This window comes from Lepus europaeus, chromosome 5 (genome assembly GCF_033115175.1).
Source record: "Lepus europaeus isolate LE1 chromosome 5, mLepTim1.pri, whole genome shotgun sequence".
NCBI lineage: Eukaryota > Metazoa > Chordata > Mammalia > Lagomorpha > Leporidae > Lepus > Lepus europaeus.
The window spans coordinates 55,324,762-55,348,477 of NC_084831.1; the positions used below are offsets into that span (position 1 = coordinate 55,324,762).

At 39.0% G+C, this 23,716-nt stretch overlaps 1 protein-coding gene across 4 annotated transcripts in view; it reads left to right on the forward strand.

Annotated features, from left to right (window-relative positions):
- Positions 1–21,928, forward strand: part of EFCAB7 (EF-hand calcium binding domain 7) — a 50,686-nt gene extending 28,758 nt beyond the window's left edge. For 3 of the 4 annotated variants that reach the window (XM_062191470.1, XM_062191472.1, XM_062191471.1), the window contains exons 9-14: positions 452–609; positions 2,060–2,193; positions 7,749–7,897; positions 14,164–14,373; positions 19,507–19,614; positions 21,643–21,927. In XM_062191470.1, coding sequence (XP_062047454.1) covers positions 452–609; positions 2,060–2,193; positions 7,749–7,897; positions 14,164–14,373; positions 19,507–19,614; positions 21,643–21,717 — 834 coding nt within the window. In that variant the 3' untranslated portion in view covers positions 21,718–21,927. Of the gene's footprint in view, positions 1–451; positions 610–2,059; positions 2,194–7,748; positions 7,898–14,163; positions 14,374–19,506; positions 19,615–21,642 lie in introns of all 4 variants that reach the window. The other variant, XM_062191473.1, reaches the window with a different exon arrangement.
- Positions 21,929–23,716: the final 1,788 nt, after the last annotated feature.

A 23,716-nucleotide genomic window follows, 5' to 3' on the forward strand; every position in this document is an offset into this window, starting at 1 on the left:
GAAATCTGATTTATAATTCATGAATTTCTACTTGAATTAAGTTAGGGAACTGTAATCTGGGATATTCTTCATTTTTTTTTAACAGAAAGCAATGTTTGTATAAAAGATATCTTAAAATTGCTCTCTTTGCTTCTTATTGAACATACTTGCATCACAGATGATTTTGAAGATTATCAGGAAGATTATTAGGGAAAATTTAGAAGAGATACAACTTCATACCTTAGAGTTTTAGGCAACTGTTTTAACATTATATAGTGAACCACCTTCTAATTGTCTTGTACTAGGGTTACTGCTAAAAAAAATGAAGCTTATAAAAGATTGATAGAACTATAATATAGTTGATAAATATTGAAAAGTCATTGATAATGCTTGTCTTTCAGGAAAAAAAATTTAAAATTCATTAAAAATCATCATTATTCTATTCTGTTTTGTTTAATTCTTTTGAGAAAAGGTGTTTGGATGGACTGGTGAACTAGGACCTGGAATTTACTGGTTAATTCCCTCCACAACGGGCTGTAGGCTGAGGAAAGAAAGCAAGCCAGTACCAGAAGAAGCCCTGCTTGTATACAGAGATGAAACAGGAAAATTATTTCTTACAAAGGAATTTAAGTAAGTTTTGTTTACTAAGGTTAGAAGTATAACATCTAGACTGGATATGTAAGTAACCTGTCTTCCACCTTTTCCTTTGGCCAGCCCCCACTCAAATCCAACCCTTACAACCCAACTCTTACAACAATGTGGATGAACCTGGAGGAGATGCTAAGTCAAACGAGTCAGGCACATAAAGACAAATACTGAATGTGGTATATAAAAAAATGTCAAACTCAGAGAAGCAGAGAGTAGAATGGTGATTAAAGGGCCTGGGAATGGAGGGGGGAAGGATTGTTTACAAGACACAAAATTTCAGACAGGAAGAATAAGTTCAGGAGATCTATCCTGCAACATGGTAACTATAGCTAATAGCAGTGTACTACATACATGAAAATTACTGAGAGGAGGATTTAAATGTTCTCCCCACAAAAATGTAAGTATGTGAGGTAATGAGTATGTTAATCAGCTTCATTAAATTAACTACAGTGTATGCATACATCAAAAAATCATGCTTAAATTCCACTCAACTCATTCACTAGGTGTCTGGAAGTGACCTTCAGAGATGGCACTGTGGCGTAGTTGGTAAAGCCACCACCTGCAATGCTGGCATCCCATATGGGCACCAGTATGAGTCCTGGCTGTTCTACTTCCAATCCAGCACTCTGCTGATGTGCCTGGGAAAGCAGCAGAGGATGGCCTAAGTGTGTGGGCCCCTGCACACACATGGGAGACCCTGGAGAAGTTCCAGGTCATGACTATCAAATTCATGATCTGCCCACCTCCGGCTGTAGCAGGCATTTGGGGAATGAACCAGAAGATGGAAGATCCCTTTCTCTGCCTCTCCCTATTTCTCCTTCCTCCCTCCCTCCCTCCCTCCCTTCCTCCCTCCCTCTCTCCCTTCATTCCTCTCTCTCTCTCTCTGCCATTCAAATAAAATAAATAAGTCTTTTTTTTTTTAACGTAAACTTCCATTCATAGATCTAGAATTATCATTCATGTCTGGGTTTCATATATTTGGCAAGTCCACTTTAGTCTCACATCTGCTAATTTCCCCCATTAGATGCTACCTTTAGAAATAGATCCTACTATTGCTGTCTTAATTTTGACAACTGTCAAATACAAAATCCAAAACTTAGATAGTTCTCCTATGCTTTACATGTACACAATAGGATGTGGCTGCAGGTGGGAAGAAAGAAGAAAATAAGTTGGAGAAATGTTAAAGGAAGAAGGGGAGTTATATGTATTGTATGTTCATTCAGTGGTTGTCTAGGAAGCCTGTTTTTCTCACATAATGTGAAACTGAGTCAAAATTGTATATGGATAATATTAAATTTATTGTCCATAAAAGTTGTTTAATCTATGATATTACTTATCATATTATGATATTTTGGAAGTTATCCTCATAGAGATTTTCTTCAGTTTAGCTGTCTTAGAGACAAGAAATAATTTGCTATTTTGATCATTTTAGGTCAGCTTTATCAGATATATTTGAAGTAATTGATTTAGATGGAAATGGTCTTCTTAGCCTTGAAGAATATAATTTTTTTGAATTGAGAGCAAGTGGTGAGAAATGTGATGAAGATGCTTGGGCTGTGTGCAGAGGTATGCACTTTTCTTTTTCTTAATTTGTAAAAATTATATTTATATATAATATACATATATATTTCACCCTTTGATTCCTAAGAAATAAGAAGTCAAACTTCTCTGTGAAATATTATTATTGCATTTAGATTAGGTTAAAAGGGTTAGCATGTTTGTAGACTTAAAACGTAAATATTTATTTTCCTTAAACTGATAGCTGACTTAATACTTAAATTAAAAGAAAATGTGAATTGGAGCTAGTGTTGTGGTGTAGTGGGTTAAGCTGCCACCTGCAATGCCAACATCCCATTTGGGTGCTGGTTTGAGTCCTGCTGCTCCACTTCTGATCCAGTTCTCTGCTAATGTACCTGGGAAAGCAGCAGCAGATGACCCAGTCCTTGGGTCCCTGCCACCTCCATGGGAGACCCAGTTGAAGCTCCTGGCTCCTGGCTCCTGGCTTTGACCTGACCCAACCCTGGCTGTTGTAGCCATCTGGGGAGTGAACCAGCGGATGAAAGATTCTCTCTCTCTCTCTCTCTCTCTCTGTGTCTATCTCTCCTTCTCTCGCTTTAACTCTGCCTTTCAAATAAACAAATAAGTCTTTTTTTAAAAAAAAAAAAAGAAAGAAAATGTGAATTAATTATAATGTCAGTTTTCAGCCTGTACCTTTTGGGGCTCAGAAGATGAGGCAGTCCTAACTCTTGATACACTGGACCTAACGTTGTCAGGAGAGGGCAGCAAAGGGCTAACAAGCTAGAGTTTTACTAAAAGATTAAGAGGTTTCCAGGAAGTTGCTTATATATGTTAAGAATTCTTTAATGTTTTTTGTGTTTAATTTGAATTAAGGAAGTCCATCCATGGAGTTATTGCGGTCAAAAGTGCCAAGATGGACAAAGAATATCGCTAAGAATGAGGCAAAGTTGGTTGTCATTTAGGAAGTAAAATTGTGTGTCTAAGCCGGGGACCCAAGGTCAAAGGGGGAAACCAGAAGGGTTTCTCCAACTATGTATAGATCAGAGAGCAAGAAGTATGAGGAAGCCAGACTGTACTCAGGAGAGAGATTAACTCACAAATGCTGTCATTGGAGTAGTAATGTATATTTCTAAAAACGGTCTAAGCTTGTCAGAGTCAGCCAACTAGAAGTCTGGTAAATCTGTTTATCTAAAGAGCAAGGAGGTTGAAAATACATTGTTAAAATAAGGAATCCTTTTGTGTATCTCTTTTTAACTGAAAATTTAAATTTTATAAGCAATAAGAAATATATAATATTGCTTTATAATATTACACTTTGATTAATAAGATTGATGATATACAATCATAACAGTAGTGATAAGATTTTTTGTTGTTGTTCTTGAAAGGCAAAGTGACAGAGGGAAAGACAGAAGAGATACTTACCATCTGCTGGTTCATTCCCCAAATGCCTATAACAGCCGAGTCTGAGCCAGGCCAGAGCCAGGAACCTGGAATTTCATCTGCATTTCCCACATGAGTGGCAGGGACCCTAGTACTTGGGCTATTATCTGCTGCCTTCCCAGTCACATTAGCAGGAAGCTAGATCAGAAGCAGAGCAGCCAGGACTTAAACCAGCCATCTGGGGGCCGGTGCTGTGGCATAGCAGGTAAACCGCCGCCTGCAGTGCCAGCATCCCATATGGGTGCCAGTTCAAGTCCTGGCTGCTCCACTTCTGAGCCAGCTCTCTGCTATGGCCTGGAAAAGCAGTGGAAGATGGCCCAAGTCCTTGGGCCCCTGCATCTGTGTGGGAGACCTGGAGGAAGTTCCTGGCTCCTGGCTTCAGATTGGCGCAGCTCCAGCCATTGCAGCCATCTGGGAAGTGAACCAGTGGATGGAAGCCCTCTCTCTCTGTCGCTCTCTGCCTCTCTGTAACTCTGCCTTTCAAATAAATAAATAAATCTTTAAGGAAAAAAAAACCAAACAGCCTTCTGATGTGGGATGTGTGCATCCCAAGCAGTGGCTACTGGGCGGATCCCACACTGATAGGATTTTTTTTTTTTTAAGATATATTTATTTATTTGAAAGACAGAGTTACAGAGAGGCAGAGGCAGAGAGAGAAAGAGGTCTTCCATCCATTGGTTCACTCCCCAGTGGCCACAACTGCCAGAGCTGCGCCAATCAGAAGCTAGGAGCTAGGAGCTTCTTCCTGGTCTCCCAGGCAGGCACAGGGGTCCAAGGACATGGGCCATCTTCTACTGCCACTTTCCCACATCATAGAAGAGAGCTGGATCAGAAGTGGAGCAACCAAGACTCAATCAGGCGCCCATATAGGATGCCGGTACTGGAGGCAGTGGCTTCACCTGCTATGCCACAGCAAGGGCCCCCCAACAGGATATTTTAATTTTATATGTGTTAGGACCAGAACACATTCCTTAAAAGTTAATCATAATTAGGATTTTCTTATGGCAAATTGTTGGTAAGTAAAATTCCATTTTAAAAACTTAATTTCGTAGACCAATTTTAAGTTTACAGGAAAAAAAAATTGAATAGAAAACACAGAGATCACCCATATACCTATCCTTCTCTTTCCTGCCAATTATTAACATGTTACATCAGTATGGCACATTTGGTACAATTGGTGAACTAAATATTGATACATTATTAACTAAAGTACATAGTTTATTTTAGGATTCACTATTAGCATTCAATCTTGGGGCTGACATTGTGGTGTAGCAGGTAAAGTCACCACCTGCAATGCTGGCATCCTTTATTGGCGCTCATTTGAGTCCCAGCTGCACTACTTCTGATCCAGCTCCCTTCTAATGTGCCTGGGAAAATAGCAGAGGACTGCCCAATTGCTTGGGCCCCTGCACCCATGTGGGATACTTGGAAGAAGCTCCTGGTTCCTGGCTTTAGCCTGCCTGGCCCAACCCTGGCCATTGCAGCCATTTGGAGAACAAACCAGGAGATAAAAGACCTCTATGTCTCTCCATCTCTCTTTGGCTCTGCAGATAAACAAAATAAATCTTTTTAAAAAATAATTCAGTCTTGTACAGTTCTATGGGTTTTGACAATTATGTAATATTATATATCTACCATTGCAGTGCCATACAGAATAGCTCCATTGCCCTAAAAAGCCTCTGTGTTTCAGTTATTCATTTGTCTTTTCCTTCCCTCTAACATTCGGCAACCTGTGATGTCTGTAATTTTTCTTATATCCTAAAGCTGGATTCATACAGTGTATGCATTTGAGTTTTAACTCAATTCATTTCAACAACTCAATTTTGTGGTGAAACTCATTTAGCTTTGAAAGAACTGGCAAACTGTCTTCTGAAGTGGCTATACCATTTTGAATTCCCACATCAATGAATTAAAATTTCTATTGCATTACACTTTTGGTGTTGTAAATTTTTTGGATTTTAGCCTTCCAAATAGGTGTAATATCTCTCATTGTGGTCTTAATTTGCAGCTCCCTAATGACACACAATGTTAAGCATCTTTTCGTATGCTTATTTGCCATCTATCTGTATTTCTTCTTTTGTGAGATGACTGTTCATAAATTTTGCCAGTTTTTAATTGGGATGTTTGTTTTCTTGAGCTTCAACAGTTTGTTTTATATTTTGAATGCAAATCTTTTTTTCAGATTATAGTTTGAAAGTATTTTTTTCAAGCATGTGGCTTATAATTTTCATTCTCTTAATGTTCCTCACAGAAGTTTTTAATTTTAATGAAGTCCTACTTATCAATTTTTTTATTTTATAGGTCATACTTTTGGTTTGTATACTTTTAGTGTTATATCTAAGACCTCATCACAAACCCAAGTTCGCTTAGATTTTCTCTTAAATTATAGATTTTATAGTTTCGTGTTTTACATTTGAGTCTGTGTCCCATTTTGAGTTAATTTTGTTGAAAGAGTAGTCTGTGTCTAGATTTGTCCATTTTGCATGTGGAATTGTTTCAGATTATCATTTCTCCCTTGAACTGTCTTTGCTCCTTTGTTAAATGTCTTGAATATATTTGTGTGGGTCTGTTTTGTGGGCTCTGTATTCTGTTCCATTAACTGTCAGTGCTTTCACCATCACCACACTGTCTTGATTATGGTAGGTTTGTATTAAGTCTTGAACTCAGGTGTGAATAAGCTTTGTAAAAATTAATGAGGATTGGCCGGCGCCACGGCTCACTAGGCTAATCCTCCGCCTGCAGCACCGGCACCCCAGGTTCTAGTCCCGGATGGGGCCCTGGATTCTGTCCCAGTTGCTCCACTTCCAGTCCAGCTCTCTGCTGTGGCCCCAGAAGGCAGTGGAGGATGGCCCAAGTGCTTGGGCCCTGCACCTGCATGGGAGACCAGGAGAAGCACCTGACTCCTGGCTTCGGATCAGCGCGGTGCGCTGGCTGCAGCGGCCATTGGGGGGTGAACCAACGGTAAAGGAAGACCTTTCTCTCTCTCTGTCTCTCTCTCTCTCTCTAACTCTGCCTGTCAAAAACAAAATTAATGAGGATCTAGAATTGTAAGTTTAAAAGTAAACTAGTTATTGATAGTCTGCAACAGAACCTAGACACAATTTTCTAAAGTAATGATTTCTTTGCATTGTATATCAAATATTATTTTTTTTTCATCTAGCTTTAATACTAGTGATTCCAGCCCCCATTTAGGTAGCTACCATTTCTTGCTGTGATATAATTTAATCTGCATTGGTTTTTTTTTTTTTTCTTTTTCCTTGCAAAAGTTATGAATCACTTTCAACCCTAAACATTTTAATCTATTAATCAGCTGACAAATTTTGGACAGGTATTTCTCTGCAGCTTCTTTCAGAATATTGCATACAAAAAGAAGCAGTATCTCAAGTAAGAAAATCTATTTCCCTTGGGTACATTACAGACAGAAGTTGAAAAATAAAACACTTCTTGTATGACAGCTAGCAAAGTTTAAGCATCTATTATAAGCGGATGTTTATTATCTAGGTTACAGATAAATCCAGGGATTGCATATTTCTAAATATTTCTAGGTGAATTTAATGTTGTTTCTCACAACCAATGGTAAATGGGTATAATTAGGATACCTGGGAAAATGTGATTGATTCTTGGACTCCGGGGTATCCCCATAGTCTAACAGTCTTTTAAGGACCAGGGAACAATTCAGTTAAAATTAGAGGAATTAGGCAGATAGTAGTCTCAAATATAACCCTATCCACATCCACCTTTTTCAAAATCCAGTAGTTTTAAGTTATTATATCTAATTTATACAGGTTCTACTTGTTTTTAAGTGGCAAATATACATGAATCATTTTAATTTTTGAAATGTATATAATTATATACTTAATTGAGCAGGTAAGCTAGAATTTACTCAGAAAAAATTACACTTTCCTCTAATTTGGGATGTTTATATTATTGATAAGTTCAGAATTTGTTGAGAAACTAAATGTGTACTGTGACAGTAGCTATGCTAACTTGTCAGGAATTAGAAGTGTAGCTCTCAAGCATGTTCAGAGCGATTCTTATTTTACTTTTATTCTGTTTACAGATTCATAAAGCCATCTTTAAAATAAGCACTTATAAATTATAATACGTAGACATTTTATTAACCATACAAATGTTTAATTGTGTAAGAAACTTTTGGTTAACAGAGAATTTTGATACGAAGAAGAATGAATTAACAAGACAAGGATTTATGGAATTGAATATGATGGAAGCCAGTGACCAAGGCGGAGATCCTCGTGACCTTTGGGTGATTCTGCACTCGATGGGCTACAATAAAGCTCTGGAGCTGACAGAGGTGAGGCTTCCTTGTTTCCAGTGGGTGTAGTGAACATGATATTTTGCCCCCTTAACATTTGCCTGATACATGATTTTTTGAATTAGGCTCTCAAATTCTTCAATTTCAGTAGTATATTAATGAATACTGAGTGGAACAGCATATTTCTGACAGTTTATGCAAGTTACTATTCTCACTCGACAGTTACTGTAAACATCTCAGTTATTCAGAGACAAAAGAATGTGTGCATATAATATTCAGGAAAGAACCGATGATTTTGAAAACTATACTCTTTAAGTGGAGATAGCTATTTGAGTTATTAAAGGCTCACTTAAATGGGAAACTCTGTCCTAAAAGAACATTTCTCAGAATGAGGAGGATGTATCTATATGAGAACTTGGAATTCTGATCTTTTTGTAAGTGGTATATTTGTTAATATTTGTAAAACACTTGGACAGTGGCTAGCTCATACAAAGCACTGTGTATGCTCTCAGCTATTAATGATTATTTATTATTTACATGATAGGTACAGAAGTCAAATGACTTGTGATAAGCTAGAGATAATAAAAATTAGACTTTATTCTTCAATTCCATATTTGTGCTTCATATTTAAATGGCAGAATTTAATGTTTCAGGAGATAGATATGTTTATACAGTGTGCCTGTGTATTATAACAGCGCATGATACTCCATAAATAGGTTCAGTGTTTATGTCCGTTAAAAATTTTTAAATTGTTTAAGAAATACATAAAATTTAAGTTTTGTTTTCAAGCTGTATGTTAGATAACAATATATGAGTATTTTAAGAATACACTATTCTTTTTTTTAAGATTTATGTATTTCTTTGAAAGGCAGAATTAGAGAGAGAGAGAGAGAGAGAGAGAGGAAAGAGAGAGAGAGAGGGGGCTCTTTCTTCCACTGGTTCATTACCCAAATGGCCACAACAGCTGGAGCTGGGCCAATCTGAAGCCAGGAGCCTGGAGCTTCTTCCAGGTTTCCCATGTGGGTGCAGGGGCCCAAGAACTTCAGCCATCTTCCACTGCTTTCCCTGGCCATAGCAGAGAGCTGGATTGGAAGTGGAGCAGCTGGGACTCAAACCAGTACCCATATGGGATGCCGGCACTGCAGGTGGTGGCTTTACCTGCTACGCCACAGTGCTGGCCCCAGAATATACTATCCTTAAAAATACTGTCCTTTTCCATATAAAAATCAATTTAAGAGGACAGTACTGTCATCAATAAGTTTTTTATTTAAGATTCATTGATAGCCTGGTTTAATTTCTGGTTTTGACATTCAGCAACCCTCATAAACCTGTTTTCTGAGAAGTTGTTTCTATTTTTATTTTTGCTATTTGTATTAATAGGAGGTGAATAGTTATAATAACTCTTTCTATCCTACTTTAACCTAACATTGAGTGAACTCCACATTCTAACCATGCTATAAAATCAGCATTTAACTAATGAACAATACTGATTCTGCTATACATGCTTTCACTTAATAAAGAAATTAGTTAAGAGCTATGTAAGACTTTTTAAAAAAGATTTATTTTATTTATTTGAAAGAGTTACGGAGAGAGGTAGAGCCAGAGAGAGAGAGAGAGAGAGAGGTCTCCCATCTGCTGGCCCACTCCCCAATGACCGGATGGCCAGCGCTGAGCCGATCCGAAGCCTGGAGCCAGGAGCTTCTTCCGGGTCTCCCACGTGGGTGCAGGGGCCTAAGGACTTGGGCCATCTTCTACTGCTTTCCCAGGCCATAGCAGAGAGCTGGATAGGAAACAGAGCAGCTGGGACTTGAACCAGCACCCATATGGGATGCCAGCACTTCAGGCCACACTTTAACCCGCTGCGCCACAGCGCCAGCCCTTATTTAAGACTTTTTATAGCATTTGCTTATGTCATTTACCTTTGAAGTCATAAGGCAGAATTCTGAGGTAATTTTTTAATTTAAGTTTTATTTATATATTGAGTAGGTAATATATTCACATAATATAAAATTCAAATGGTTAAAAAATATACATACAATGTAAAGTATCAAAGAATGATGAAACCACTACTGAATAACTTCAATAAAAAGATAAAGGTGAATTTATTTCTTACTCTAACATCAATAGCTATGATGCTCAGTCTCTGTATAAGGTAGAATACCCATTTATATAGGATTTAGGAAAGACAGAGTTCAGTAATTGTCTAGCTTTTAAAAACATAAATGAGTTGACAACATTTGAAAAAGCATGGTTACTCGGGGAATACTGTTGATTGTTTGGCACTTGATTGGTGTATTTATTAATGTGATTCTGTCCTTGATTGCCTGTCTTTCAAAGGTGAGGAGCATTGATAGTTCATTTAGGTAGGATTGTTCCTGACCGGTTGAACAGATTTAGAACCAGATCCGATGGCTACTGTTACCATGACAAAGAATAATCAGTTTTTTCCAAAGTTTGTGAGCATTTTTTTAAAGATTAATTTATATATTTGAAAGGCAAAGTTACAGAGAGAGGAGGAGAGAGAGTGAATGAGATCTATCTGCTGATTCACTCCACAAATGGCCGGATCTGTGCCTGGCCAAAGGCAGGAGCCAGGAATCCCATCTGCTGCTTTCCTAGGTGCATTAGCAGGGAGCTGGGTCAGAAGTGGAGCAGCCAGAACTCTCATGGATTCTCATATGACATGCTGGCATTGCAGGCACACTTAACCTGCTGCACCACAGCACCAGCCCCAAAACAGAAATTTCTGCTGATGCTTCTCTAAATTAACTTCAGATTTTATTTCGCCAAAATTTTACCTTCACTGTCTGTGAATATATTCATTTATTCAACAAGTACTTACTGAATACCTACTATATGATAAATCTGTAAGAGGCACTGAGTAGATGAAAAGATATGAGGGGAATCTTAGAAGTGGAGAGAACATTACTTATGAAGGCCTCACCTGAGAAAGAGCATCCTTTGTCCTGGGATCTGAAAGATCAGTGCATTTAGAACACAGCAAAACAGGAGACTGTGTTGGATAAGGAGGCAAATACTACTGTGTGCGATACATTGTAGGTTGTAAAGACTAAAAGTAGACATTGGAAAAGTTCGGATCCAAATGCAGAGATATCCTTGGATATTAGATTATTTTTAATGGATGAAAATGGCCTCAATTTAATATTTATTTCTCCCAGCATGATGATGTAGGATATGTAGACAAAAGCTTTTTATTAACTACATGAAAAGATAAACACTGTCATAATTTATGTTACCCAAAAGGGACAAAAGCAAGACTAAATTCCTCTGAAGAAGAAAAATTTCATACCTATGAAAAGGACAATACTAATTTTAAAGAATCTATTCACTTAGAAGCATTCAGAATGTCAACGAAACAGCTGCATTTTTTTTTTTTTTTGCAAATACGGAGTGTTTTCAATTAACAGAACATTTCATATAAGTTGCATCAGAGGCAACTGAAGATGAAAAAACTCCCATCCCCATATATAATTAAATTGTGCTGTACACCAAGAACATGCTTTAAATTTCCATGCCAATCTGCAACCTCATACTGTACCAGAGCAGGGTGAGTGACTATTGAAAATACCACCACAACAGGAAAGGGCTAACTAAAGACACAGTGACAAAAAAAAGACATTGTACAGTTTAAAAACAAATCTTACATAGCCTTATATTTCCAATTTTTTCTTTAAAAAGAGTGAGTTGTGTACAGGGGATTAAGTACTTTATAGACAATAAAAAAGCCCTACACTAGAACCAACATATTCATCATCATCTTCATCTTCCACCTCCTTCTCATCTTCTTTATCTTCCTCAGCTAAGGTGTTTTTAGATTGTTTGAATTGTAAATTTATTATCAACATCTAATTTTTTTCTAAATAACTTCTACTTTATTATTAGTGTGTACTTTATTATTAGGTGTTAGTCTTTTACTGTGCCTAATTTTTAAATTGAATCTTAGGCATCTATGTGTAGATACGACAGTACTTACAGGGTTTGGTATATGGGGCTTTCAGACATCCATTGGAGGTCCAGGAACGTGTCTCTCTTGGATAACGGGGGACCACTGTAATTCAGTACAATTCTGACATAATCTACCTAGAGAGAGCCTCAGATCCCACATGTTAAGGGCTCAGTCCCACAAAATCTCCCTCACATGCAACACCAACTGCATATCCCTCTGTTTCTGACCAGCTGGAGACAGAAATTCCCAAACCATGGGTCTGGCACTGTGATGTAGCAGGTAAAGCTGCTGCCTGCAGTGCTGGCATCCCATTTGGGTACCTACTGGAGTCCTGGCTGCTCTACCTCTGATCCAGCTCCCTGCTAATGTGCCTAGGAAAGCAGCAGAGGACAGCCCAAGTGTTTGGGCCCACATGGGAGAAACTCCTGGCCCTAGCTGCAGACTGGCCCAGCATTGGCCATTGCATCCATTTGGGAGTAGACTCCCAGTGGATAGAAGATCTCTCTCACTCTCTCTCTCTGCCTCTCAAACAAATAAAATAAATCTTTAAAAAAAAGATGAAGAAGTTCTCATACCTCACATCCTCTGGTTGATAATTTGCCGAGATGGCTCACAGAACCCAGGGAAATGCTTTACTTGTGTTAGCCATTATATCACACAGGATGTTGATGGTCAGCCAGATAAAGAAATGCATGCGTTAGGCAGGAGGCACGGGAGGCCCAAGAGCTTCCATGCCCTCTGTGAACGCACCAGCCTCTCAGAACCTCCACGTCTCCAGCAGTCCCGCTCGTCTGATCTCAGGGTTGAAAGTTTTTATAGACTGTGTTCTCCAGACCCTTCCCTCTACCCAGAAGTCAGTGAATAAGCTGGGAGCTGCAGCCTTTAGTCACTTGGTCTTTCAGCCTTATCTCAACATCCAATTCTATATTCATTTATTGTTTTAATTGTAACTATAATAATTTAATTTTTAAAATATTTTTATTTATTTATTTGAGAGGCAGAGTTACAGAGAGAGGTCCACTCCCCAAGTGGCTGCAACAGCTGGAGCTGGGCCAATCTGAAGCTGGGAACCAAGAGCTTCTTCCAGGTTTCTCACTTGGGCCATCTTCCACTGCTTTCCCAGGACATAAGCAGAGAGCTGGATAGGAAGAAGAGCAGCCAGGACACCAGCTGGCACCCATATGGGATGTCAGCACCATAGGCAGAGGCTTAATTTACTATGCCACAGAGCTCGGCCCAAACATAATTTCTATAGGACCCTTTGATTAATTCTTTCTGTAAGCTTAAAGTTAGAAAAAAAGTTAAATAACATGGTACTAGTTAGCATTGAACCAAATGGAGAGATGGTATTATGGCCTAAAGGAGGTATTTCTGATTTGCTAGAGGTTATAATTTTCTATACACATTATCAGTTAATATGTTACCAAAAAAGGTTTGTGCTTTTAAATTTCTTAATCATAATACTAATGTTTTCCTCTAAAAGTGTATCAGAGAGACAAGTCAGAAGGTATGGTATATTTTCTTCAGGCACAAAATAAACATATCAGTTTTTCTATAAAGATTTTTTATTTATTTTCCTTGAAAGTCAGAGTTACTCAGAGATAGGAGAGGCAGCGAGAGAGAGAGAGAGAGAGAGAGAGAGAGAGAGGTCTTCCATCCACTGATTCACTCCCCAGATGGCCGCAATGACCGGAGCTGCGCCAATCCAAAACCAGGAAGCCAGGAGCTTCTTCTGGGTCTCCCATGTGGGTGCAGGGGCCCAAGGACTTGAGCCATCTTCTACTGATATCCCAGGCTATAGCAGAGAGCTGGATTGGAAGAGGAGCAGCTGGGACTTGAACTGGCGCCCATATGGGATGCCGGTGCTTCAGACCAGGGCGTTAACCCACTGCACTACAGTACCAGCCCCAAAATAAACATATTAGTAATAATTTATTTTGGGGGCCAGTACTGTGGCCTAGTCACAGCCACCACCTGTGACACTGGCATACCATATGAATGCCAGTTTGAATACCAGCTGCTCCACTTCCGATTGAGCTCCCTGCTAATGATCCTGGGAAAGCAGCAGAATAAGGCCCAGATGCTTGGGCCTCTGCCACCCACGTAGGATCCAGATGGAGTTCCTGGCTCCTGGCTGCTGGCCTGGCTCAATCCTGGCCTTTGAGGCCATTTGGAGAGTGAACCAGCAGATGGAAGATCTCTCTGTTTCTCTTTGTCTCTCCCTCTCTATCTGTAACTCTGCCTTTCAAATAAATAAATAAATAAATATTTGACCAAATAAATATTTTTCAATTCTACCACAAGACTAAACCAAGGTTTGCTTTCTCTTCCATATCAGGCATGTCCGTTTGTCATCAATATTCATGCAGAAAAGTGCAAGCCAAGAATTAAAGCTGTCTGTATGGAGGCATGCAGTGGGCAACTTGAGAAGACCATTTGTAAATATGTTCTTACCAACGGCAATGCCAAGTTAATGGATGGCTATGAGAATATAATCATATATACTTACAAACATGACAGCTGGATAACTTCTGTTATTGAAAATAAGGTATCAGTTATAAGATAATTCTCCCTATTTTACTGTGAACCCACTATTATGTTAGTCTTCTTATTTACTCTGTTATTATAAATATCCCATTATACTAATAATGCTTATAATAGGTGATTATTCATTCTCCTCAGGTTTCAAATTAAATTGGGCATGATAATTCTTATCTGATTTCTAAAGCCTTGAAATCATTGTTGTTCCTCTTAGACTGTAAAAATTAAATATTTAGACATCAGTGAAGTAGAGAATAATCTGGGTGCAGGGTATTTTGTCTCATTTATTGGTAAAAGTCTTCACATATACATAGCAATTTTAAATAATAAACATCATGATTTAAGGATATAAACAAAGAAGAAAACTTTTTACATTAACTTTTTTAAAGAGATCCTTTAGATTATCATCATTTTATCTAGCTGAATTTATTCTGTTGAAAACATACTTTTTTTCAAGCTAATTATTTCTAGTTTGGCCATATTTTCTGCTACAAGTTGAGTATCCCTTATCTAAAATTCTTGGGACCAGAAACATTTCAGATTTGGGATATTTTTCATATCTGGGGGTATTTTACTTACACATAATGAAATATCCTGGGGATGGGACTTAAGTCCAAATGTAAAATTCACTTACGTTTCATATGAATTTTGTTGACATATTATGTCAGTACTTTTTTTTTTAAGATTTATTTATTTAGAGAAGTAGAGTTACAGACAGTGAGAGAGAGAGAGAGAGAAAGGTCTTCCTTCCGATGATTCACTCCTCAAATGGCTGCCACAGCTGGAGCTGTGCTAATCTGAAGCCAGGAGCTAGGAGTTTCTTCTGGGTCTCCCACGTGGGTACAGGGACTCAAGCTCCTGGGCCATCTTCTACTACTTTCCCAGGTCATAGCAGAGAGCTAGATTGGAAGCGGAGCAGCTGGGACTAGAACCAGCACCCACATGGGATGCCGGAACTGCAGGCAGAGACTTAATCCACTGCACCGCAGCACCTCCCCGTCAGTACTTTTATTCAGTATTTTTGGTGCACCTACATTTTGACTCCAACTGTCACATGAGGTCAGGTGTGGCATTTTCCACTTAAGGTATCAAGTCAGTGATCAAAAAGTTTCAGATTTTGGAGTCTTTCAGATTTTGAATTTTTGGATTAGAGATGTTCAACCTGTATTGATATTACAGGTCAAGAGAGTACATGCATACATTTTTTAAAAAATGTATTTGAGAGGCAGAGAAAGAGAACTCCCAACCCCTGATTCACTCTCCAAATGCCTACAATGGCCACTTACCAGGACTGAAGCTGGGAGTCCGTAATTCAGTTCAGGTCTCCCATGTGGTAAGTGGCAGGAATCTACCTACTTGAGCCATCACCATAACCTCCCTTGGGTGTCCATCAACAGGAAACTGGAGTCAGAAGCCAGAGCCAGGTATCAAACCTAGGCTCTCTGATGTAGGAGGTAGATGTCTTAAATTTGTAGGCTAAGGGGCCAGCACTGTGGTGTAGCAGGTAGGACTGCTCTGCAGCTCCACCATCACATCTGGGTGCCAGTTCAAGTCTTGGCTGCTCCACTTCTGATGCAGCTCTCTGCTATGGCCTGGGAAAGCAGTGAAAGATGGCCCAAGTCCTTGGGCCCCTGCACCCACGTGGGAGACCCATGGAAGAAGCTCCTGGCTCCTGGCTTTGGATTGGCCCAACTCCAGCTGTTGCGACCATTTGGGAAGTGAACCAGCAGATGGAAGACCTCTCTCTCTCTCTCTGCCTCTCCTTCTCTCTTTGTGTAACTCTGACTTTCAAATAAATAAATAAATCTTTTTAAAAAATTATAGGCTAGATGCCCACCCCTGCATAAATTTTTAGTCAGTCATATTCAGTTCTCCAGAAATTATAAATTTTTATAAAATCTTAAATAAGATGTTGGCTTATTTCTTTCAATCTGTGGATGAGACTTATTTTAATGCCTCCTATAAATTTGTGGTAAGTACTTAAGGTTTGGCTGAATTTTGAGTTAATGTTATATAACCAAATCTCTTAGTCATAATAGAAGCCAACCTGAAAACGTGACACATGGTTTCTGTTTTTGAGGAATTTATGAGCTAGTTGAAAAGACAAAATTAATATTCTCAAAAGAGATCAGAGAATAATTAACTGAATTTAAATAGTATCATTCCTGTATGCAATAGTTTCTTCTACTTGTATCTCTAGTAGATGCTGTTAGTTTGAATCTTAAAACTTGGGGAAGGATTTGTGATGGTGAAGAAAGGCCTGTGGTGGGGGATTTCAGGATGATTAGGATTTATGCACATAGAGACAGCCTTTAGAAGTAGGAGAAACAGGCCGGCGCCGTGGCTCAACAGGCTAATCCTCCGCCTTGCGGCGCCGGCACACCGGGTTCTAGTCCCGGTCGGGGCACCGATCCTGTCCCGGTTGCCCCTCTTCCAGGCCAGCTCTCTGCTGTGGCCAGGGAGTGCAGTGGAGGATGGCCCAAGTGTTTGGGTCCTGCACCCCATGGGAGACCAGGATAAGCACCTGGCTCCTGCCATCGGAACAGGATGGCCCAAGTGTTTGGGTCCTGCACCCCATGGGAGACCAGGATAAGCACCTGGCTCCTGCCATCGGAACAGCGCGGTGCGCCAGCCGCAGCGCGCTACCGCGGCGGCCATTGGAGGGTGAACCAACGGCAAAAGGAAGACCTTTCTCTCTGTCTCTCTCTCACTGTCCACTCTGCCTGTCAAAAAAATAAAAAAAAAAAAAGAAGTAGGAGAAACAGTATAAAAAGAAACATGGGGAAGATCAGTATGAAGTATAGGAGAGTGAAAATAACTTCCTTGTAGCAGCAGGAAACTTTATTTGGAGTATTAGGAAGGTAAATGCATAGTTAAAACTAATCTAGATTATCTATGTTATCTTGAAACCAAGATGGAGGCATCTGGATTTGATTAAGTAAACTAGGGTCTTCCCCTAATAGATTGTAATAGACACATGGGTCATACAGCTTTGAAAGGTGATTCTTTTTTTTTTTTTTAAGATTTATTGATTAATTGATTTGAAAGAGTTTCAGAGAAGAGGGGAAGAGACACACAGAGAGAGATACTCCATCCTCTGGTTTACTTCCCAGATGGCCGCAACAGCCAGGGCTGGGCTAGCCAAAGCCAGAAGCTTCATCCGGGTCTCTCACATGGGTCATAGGGGCCCAAACACTTAGGCCATCTTCCTCTGTTTTACCCAGGCCACTGGCCAGGATCTGGATCAGAAGTAGAGCAGCTGGGACATGAACCGGCATCCATATGGGATGCTGGCATCACAGGCAGCAGCTTTACCCACTATGCCCCAACACCAGCACTAGAAGGTGATTCTTAAGATCTAGCCTGCTTGCCTGTCTGATTCTGTGTTTTATTAGAATTAAAAGTAGATGGAGGTAGGTGGCATTTGGCTTAGCTGTTAAGATGCCTGTTGGGTTGTCCACATTCCACATCAGAGTACTTGGGTTCGAGTTCTGACTCAGCTTCCAGTTCCATCTTCCTGCCAATGCAGAGTGTGGGAGGCAGCAGGTGATGGCTCTAGTGGGAGGCCCTGTCACCCACATGGGAGACCTGGATTGAATTCTTAGCCTTTGGTTCAGACCATTGCAGGCAACCATGTGGATTTGAGGAATGAACCAGAGGATGGGAGCTCTTCCTTTCTTTGACTTTGTCTCTCTCTTTCTCTCTCTGAGTCCCTATTTCTCTGCCTCTCAAAAAAAAAAAAAAAAAAAAAAATGAGGAGAGTTTGTAGAAAACTCACTCCCTTACCCCAGCCCCTCTGTTCTGTCACCTGTCATGTTGCAATCCTCTACCACCTTCTTTTCCCTCAAAGAAAGTTTTTTTAAATTTATTTGACAGGTAGAGTTATAGATAGAGAGAGAGACAGAGAAAGGTCCTCCTTCCATTGGTTCACTCCCTCAAATGGTTGCCATGGCCGGCGCTGCGCTGATCCGAAGCCAGGAGCCAGGTGCCTCCCCTGGTCTCCCATGCGGGTGCAGCACTTGGGCCATCCTCCATTGCCCTCCTGGGCCACAGCAGAGAGCTGGCCTGGAAGAGGAGCAACCAGGACTAGAACCTGGCGCCCATATGGGATGCTGGCAAGCAGGTGGAGGATTAACCAAGTGAGCCACGGCGCCGGCCCCTCCCTCAAAGAAATTAAATAAACTTCCTTCATCAAAATGTGCTAATAATATTGACATTTTAGAACCATCCATGTGACAAGAATTTTTATGTATTAGTGTGTTTTCTATTTTTAGCAACCCTTTAAGGTAAATACTATCCCTATTTTATACACAGGAAACCAAAGCACAGGAATAGATAACTTGCAAGAAGTCACACATATAAAACATTAAACTGCCCTTCATAGTCATTAGGGAGTGATTGTAGGTTCTTTACCAGGGGAATATTTTGACTCCTGCATTTCTCCCATTTTTCAGCTTCATTCTATTTTCTGTTGCTTCTTGACCACTCAAGAAACCATTATGTATTATTGTCACTTCTTGCAAACATTCTTTCTTGAAATTCCAGTCTGAGCTAATGTTCATCTTTTATGTTTAATGGTTCCCTGTTATAAAATTGAATGGTGTTTTGTAATTATCATTTTGTCTGTCTTCCCTAGATTGTGAACTAGCTCATTACAGTCTTTTATCTCAGTGTCTCTGGACTCCAGAGAACAGCGCCCAAAACATCACTGATACTAAGTAAATCACGTTTATCGAATGAGCAGATGAGTAATGGATGTTTCAGGCATTTGTTTGGGAGGTAGAATCAGAATTAATGGAGGGTAGAAACATAAGAGGTTCAGGCAAAAGAAATAAAGATTATTACCTTAGTAAGACAAGGGTAAGATAATGTGGGCCAGCATATATCAATAATGGCCTGAGGATCAAGACTAAGGTCACATTTAGAATAAAAGAAATATTTAGAAGAAAAGTTTATTGGCAACAGATAGAAATGAGATGAATGAGAAAAAGATGCAGATACAAAGATGAGAGAAGGAACCAGTATATATGAGTCTATAATGGGCCATATTATCTTGACAGGATTCTGGGATTATTTGAGGTTTATTTTTGTTTCTGTTTATTAAAGAAATGACTGGTAACTTATGAAATCTTTTTTTTAGTCAGATAATAAACTGATTATTCACGTCAACAATGAGCTAAGTAAAAACTGTGTGAACAACAAAGGACTCAACACATATGTAGTAGAAGTGGCACCAAAATCTACAATGGTAATGCATTATTTTCTAATTAAAACTTTTTGTTTTATGTCTGAATGTTTGTTTTAATGCTATGAATAGACATGTAGAAAGGAACTGAAGTTGAAGATTTATTAAAAGTATGATATTCATATCAGTGTTATTCTGTACTCAGAGATAAGAGACTTTGATTCTAATCTAATTCTGCCACTATTTGGTTGAGTGACTAAGGAAAGGTCATTTATTTAATCTCTCTGTCCCAGGCTCTTTACACAGGATACATGTGTAGTATCATTAGTTTTAGACACTTATCAAGGTTAATGTAAAGATAAAAAATAAAGTGATATACATAAAAACATTTTAGAACACCATATAGAAGTGCAAAGTAGTGTTAATAATAATAGGAATTTAAATTTTTTGAATTTTCTAAATTTATTTGAGAGTCAGAGAGGGAGAAACAGAGAGCTGCCATTCCCAAATGTCCGTAATGGCTGGGTCTGAAGCCAGGATCTGAGTAATCCAGGTAACCCAACTTGATTACCTGAGTTGTCACTGCTGCCTCACAGAGTCTGCATTAGCTGGAAGCAGAATCAGGAGCCAGAGCTGGGAATCAAACCTACGTCCTCTAATGTAGTATGCTGACTTCTTAACTATTGTCTTAAGAGCTAGGCTAAGCTCTTTTCCCCCAACCATAGATTTTTTTATTTAAGAAAGAGAAAGAGAGAAGAATCTTTTTATTTTTAAAGATTTATTTATTTGAAAGGCAGAGAGAGAGAGAGATTGAGACATCTTCTATCTGTTGGTTCACTTCCCCCAAGTGGCTGCAACAGCCAGAGCTATCCAAGACCGAAGCCAGGAGCCAGGAGCTTCTTCCGGTCTCCCATGTGGGTGCAGGAGCCCAAGGACTTGGGCTATCTTCCACCACTTTCTCAGAAACATTAACACGGAGCTGGATTGGAAGTAGAGCTGCCAGGAATCGAATTGGTACTCATATGGGATACCAGTGCTGCAGGCAGTGGCTTAACCTTCTACTCCACAGCATGGGCCCCCAGAGAAGAACCTTGATAACTGAAAATATTTTATCTATATTATTCAGATTGCCTAAGTTAATTTGAAAGAGAAAACACCCCTGAATTTTAGATAAATAGTTAAGTCAAGAGTCTAGTTCTGGTATTAGCAGAACTCTGGGATTCTAATTTAGCCAGAAACAGGGACAGATCAATAGACTGTCCCCTCCCCATTCCATTGCCCCCCACCTCACCTCAGGATCTGGTGAAGAGAAGAAGGAAGCAGCTTTATATTCTTACCCGTTCTTTCTCCACACTGTCCATAGAATTCGAATACATTCTAGAACAGGATAAATAGAGATTATTCTTTGTTTCTCAAATTAAGAGTACAGAAAATAGGGGCCAGCATTGTGGCATAGTGGGTCAAGTCACCACTTGTATAATCGGCATCCAATATGGGCACCAGTTCAAGTCCCTGCTGTTCTACTTCTGATCCAGCTCTCTGCTAATGCTCTTGGGAAAGCAGCAGAAGATGGCCCAAGTGCTTGGGCCCCTGCACCCATGTGGGAGACTCAGAAGAAGCTTCTGGCTTCTGGTTTCGGTGGCCCAGCCCCTGCCATTGCAGCCATTTGGGGAGTGAACCAGCAGATGGAAGATTTCTGTCTCCTTCTCTCCCTCTCTTTCTGTATCTGTGCCTTTCAATAAATAAATAATCTTTAAAACAACCACAATAACAAAACAAAGTAAAAAACTGGAAAACATTATAGAAAACACTCTAGGATTAGTAAGGAAAGATATTTACTTCACTTTTTATCACCCTCCTTTACCCATATTCTTATACTCCAGCTAACAACTACTATATCGGGGTAGGATTTACACTGGATTATCCTGTTAGACCTCAGATCATATATCATATACTGCCAGCCCCTGCTAAGGACAAATACTATTGAATTTTATCTGCAGAATAATTTTTTTTAAGGCCTAGAAATATTGGTCCTAGTGAAAAATTAGCCAAAAAACCCAGTATGTAAAAGCTTTCTATTTTTATATGCAGGTTTGTCAACATGTAATGCCTCTGAATGAACGACAAGAATGGATATATCATTGTGTGTATTCCCTTATATCTTAAATAATTCCACCTGGAGCTATCTTAAGAATAATTACTTCAGATTTAGTCTATATATTGATCAAGTAAATGCTAATCAATTTTACTGACATATGTATATAATTAACTAATTTATATGCATCTACATTTTATGTTCATGTTAGACACTTTTATTATTAAAATATAAATGTTTTTAATCTGTGACCTTCTTATTAATTTAGTGGTAACTCTAGCATATTTGATTTATGATTAGTAAGTCAAAATAAAAATTAAAAAGTAATACTCAGTGAATTCTATAAAATATTGTATATTTTTGGTTTATCTTAATAAAAGAACCAAAATAAAATTCAATATAAAAATAGCCATTTGGTTTTCTAATCAGAAAAAATTGAAACAAAATTTGGAAAAATGCATCTTTATATTAAGAGGCCAAAATCTAATGAGAGTAGTTGAAATATTTTGTTCTTTTTATGAATTGACTTGTAGGTTGCTCTAAATTAATGTATTTTGAAATAATGGAAATTAAATCTATATGGCATTTAATGAAGCAGTAGAGGGCATGAAATTATATTAAGTGATTAAGAACTGAATGGCAATGTCATTAACAGAATACTTGGCTAGTAAATGTCAGCTTTTGAAATATGAGTACCATATGGCAGTGTGTTATTTTTGTACCCAGTACATGCTAGCACATAGTTTAAATGTCATTGGATTTTTGGCCCTTGATTTAGGTATCTATAAAATGGGTGGTTATTATCTAGCAGTTAAATTCTTTAGATAATATGTTTTAAAAAGAAATGGAATATGAAAACATTTCATTAATTGCCAAATGCTTTATAAATCTGGTAAGTGTGACCATATATTCTATTTCACCAGTTGTTGAGATACAGGAAATTATCTCTATGATAATAAAAACATGTAATAAAGTTGTTATCTTTGTCCAGAGTTGTAAAAGTTCTTTTTCTTTTTTTTTTTTTTTTTGATGCAAAAGCAAGAGGATTTTTATTAGGCGTTTGCACAAATGGGCTCCCTGTCACCAGAGGCGAAGAGAAGCCCCGAGCAGCAGTTACAAGCATCTTTTAAAAGCAAAAACCACAGGATTAACATATTTCACGGGGTTTGGCTTGATTGGCTAGTTTAAAGGTTACCATGGGTACTCATTGGGTCCTTTTAGATGGGGAGTGGCTGCCCCAGGCCGGGGTAAGGAGACTATTTTCTCGAAATACCCGCGGAATGTTCTGCCCGTTAATCTCGTTAATCTCGGTGGAACATCTGGGAAGGGCGTCTGTGAAAGCTGCCTGAGATCGGCCCTGTTCCTTGTTCTCAGGCCCAGTTCCTTGTTTTCAGTTTGGCAACATTCTTACCCCCAAGCGTTAGCAAGCAAAGCTGATGTGTACAGAAGCAAGAGATCTGCAATTAGCTCTTAGCCACACTCGCCATAAAGCACACCAAACACCAGAGTAAGGGGCCCTCGGGTTTTTCATTCCCTCCTTTTGTAAAGGTTCTTTTATAATGGGATATTGACGGGCTAACTTAAGCCATGTCTTTGGAACATGGAGATTTAAGAAAAAGAACAACAAGCACTTAAGCCTTCCACCCCTATTAACACTTGGACATACTAAGCCTTTTTCCTTCCCATAACTCACTCATAAAATGATGGAAAAGCAACTGTCTTATCAATCACATTTAAACTTAGTAGAAAAGACAGATATTTTGATTAAAGTGAAACTTTTTTCCAAGTCAATGGAAGTTCAAGGGAACCAGCTATATAGTGAATATAAACAGGGTTACATTTTTGGATCTTTCAGTAAACTAGGTACTTGTTATGGATTACTAAATTACTGTGGTATTGGAATATCTAGGAAAATTTGATTCAAGTCCTTACTTCTAGGTTTTTGTAATTCTTTATTGTTGTTGTTGTTGTTTTTAAAGATGTATTTATTTATTTGAAAGGTGGAATCACAGAGAGGGAGGGCCATAAGCAGAGAGAGAGAAGTCTTTTGTCCACTGGTTCACTCCCTAA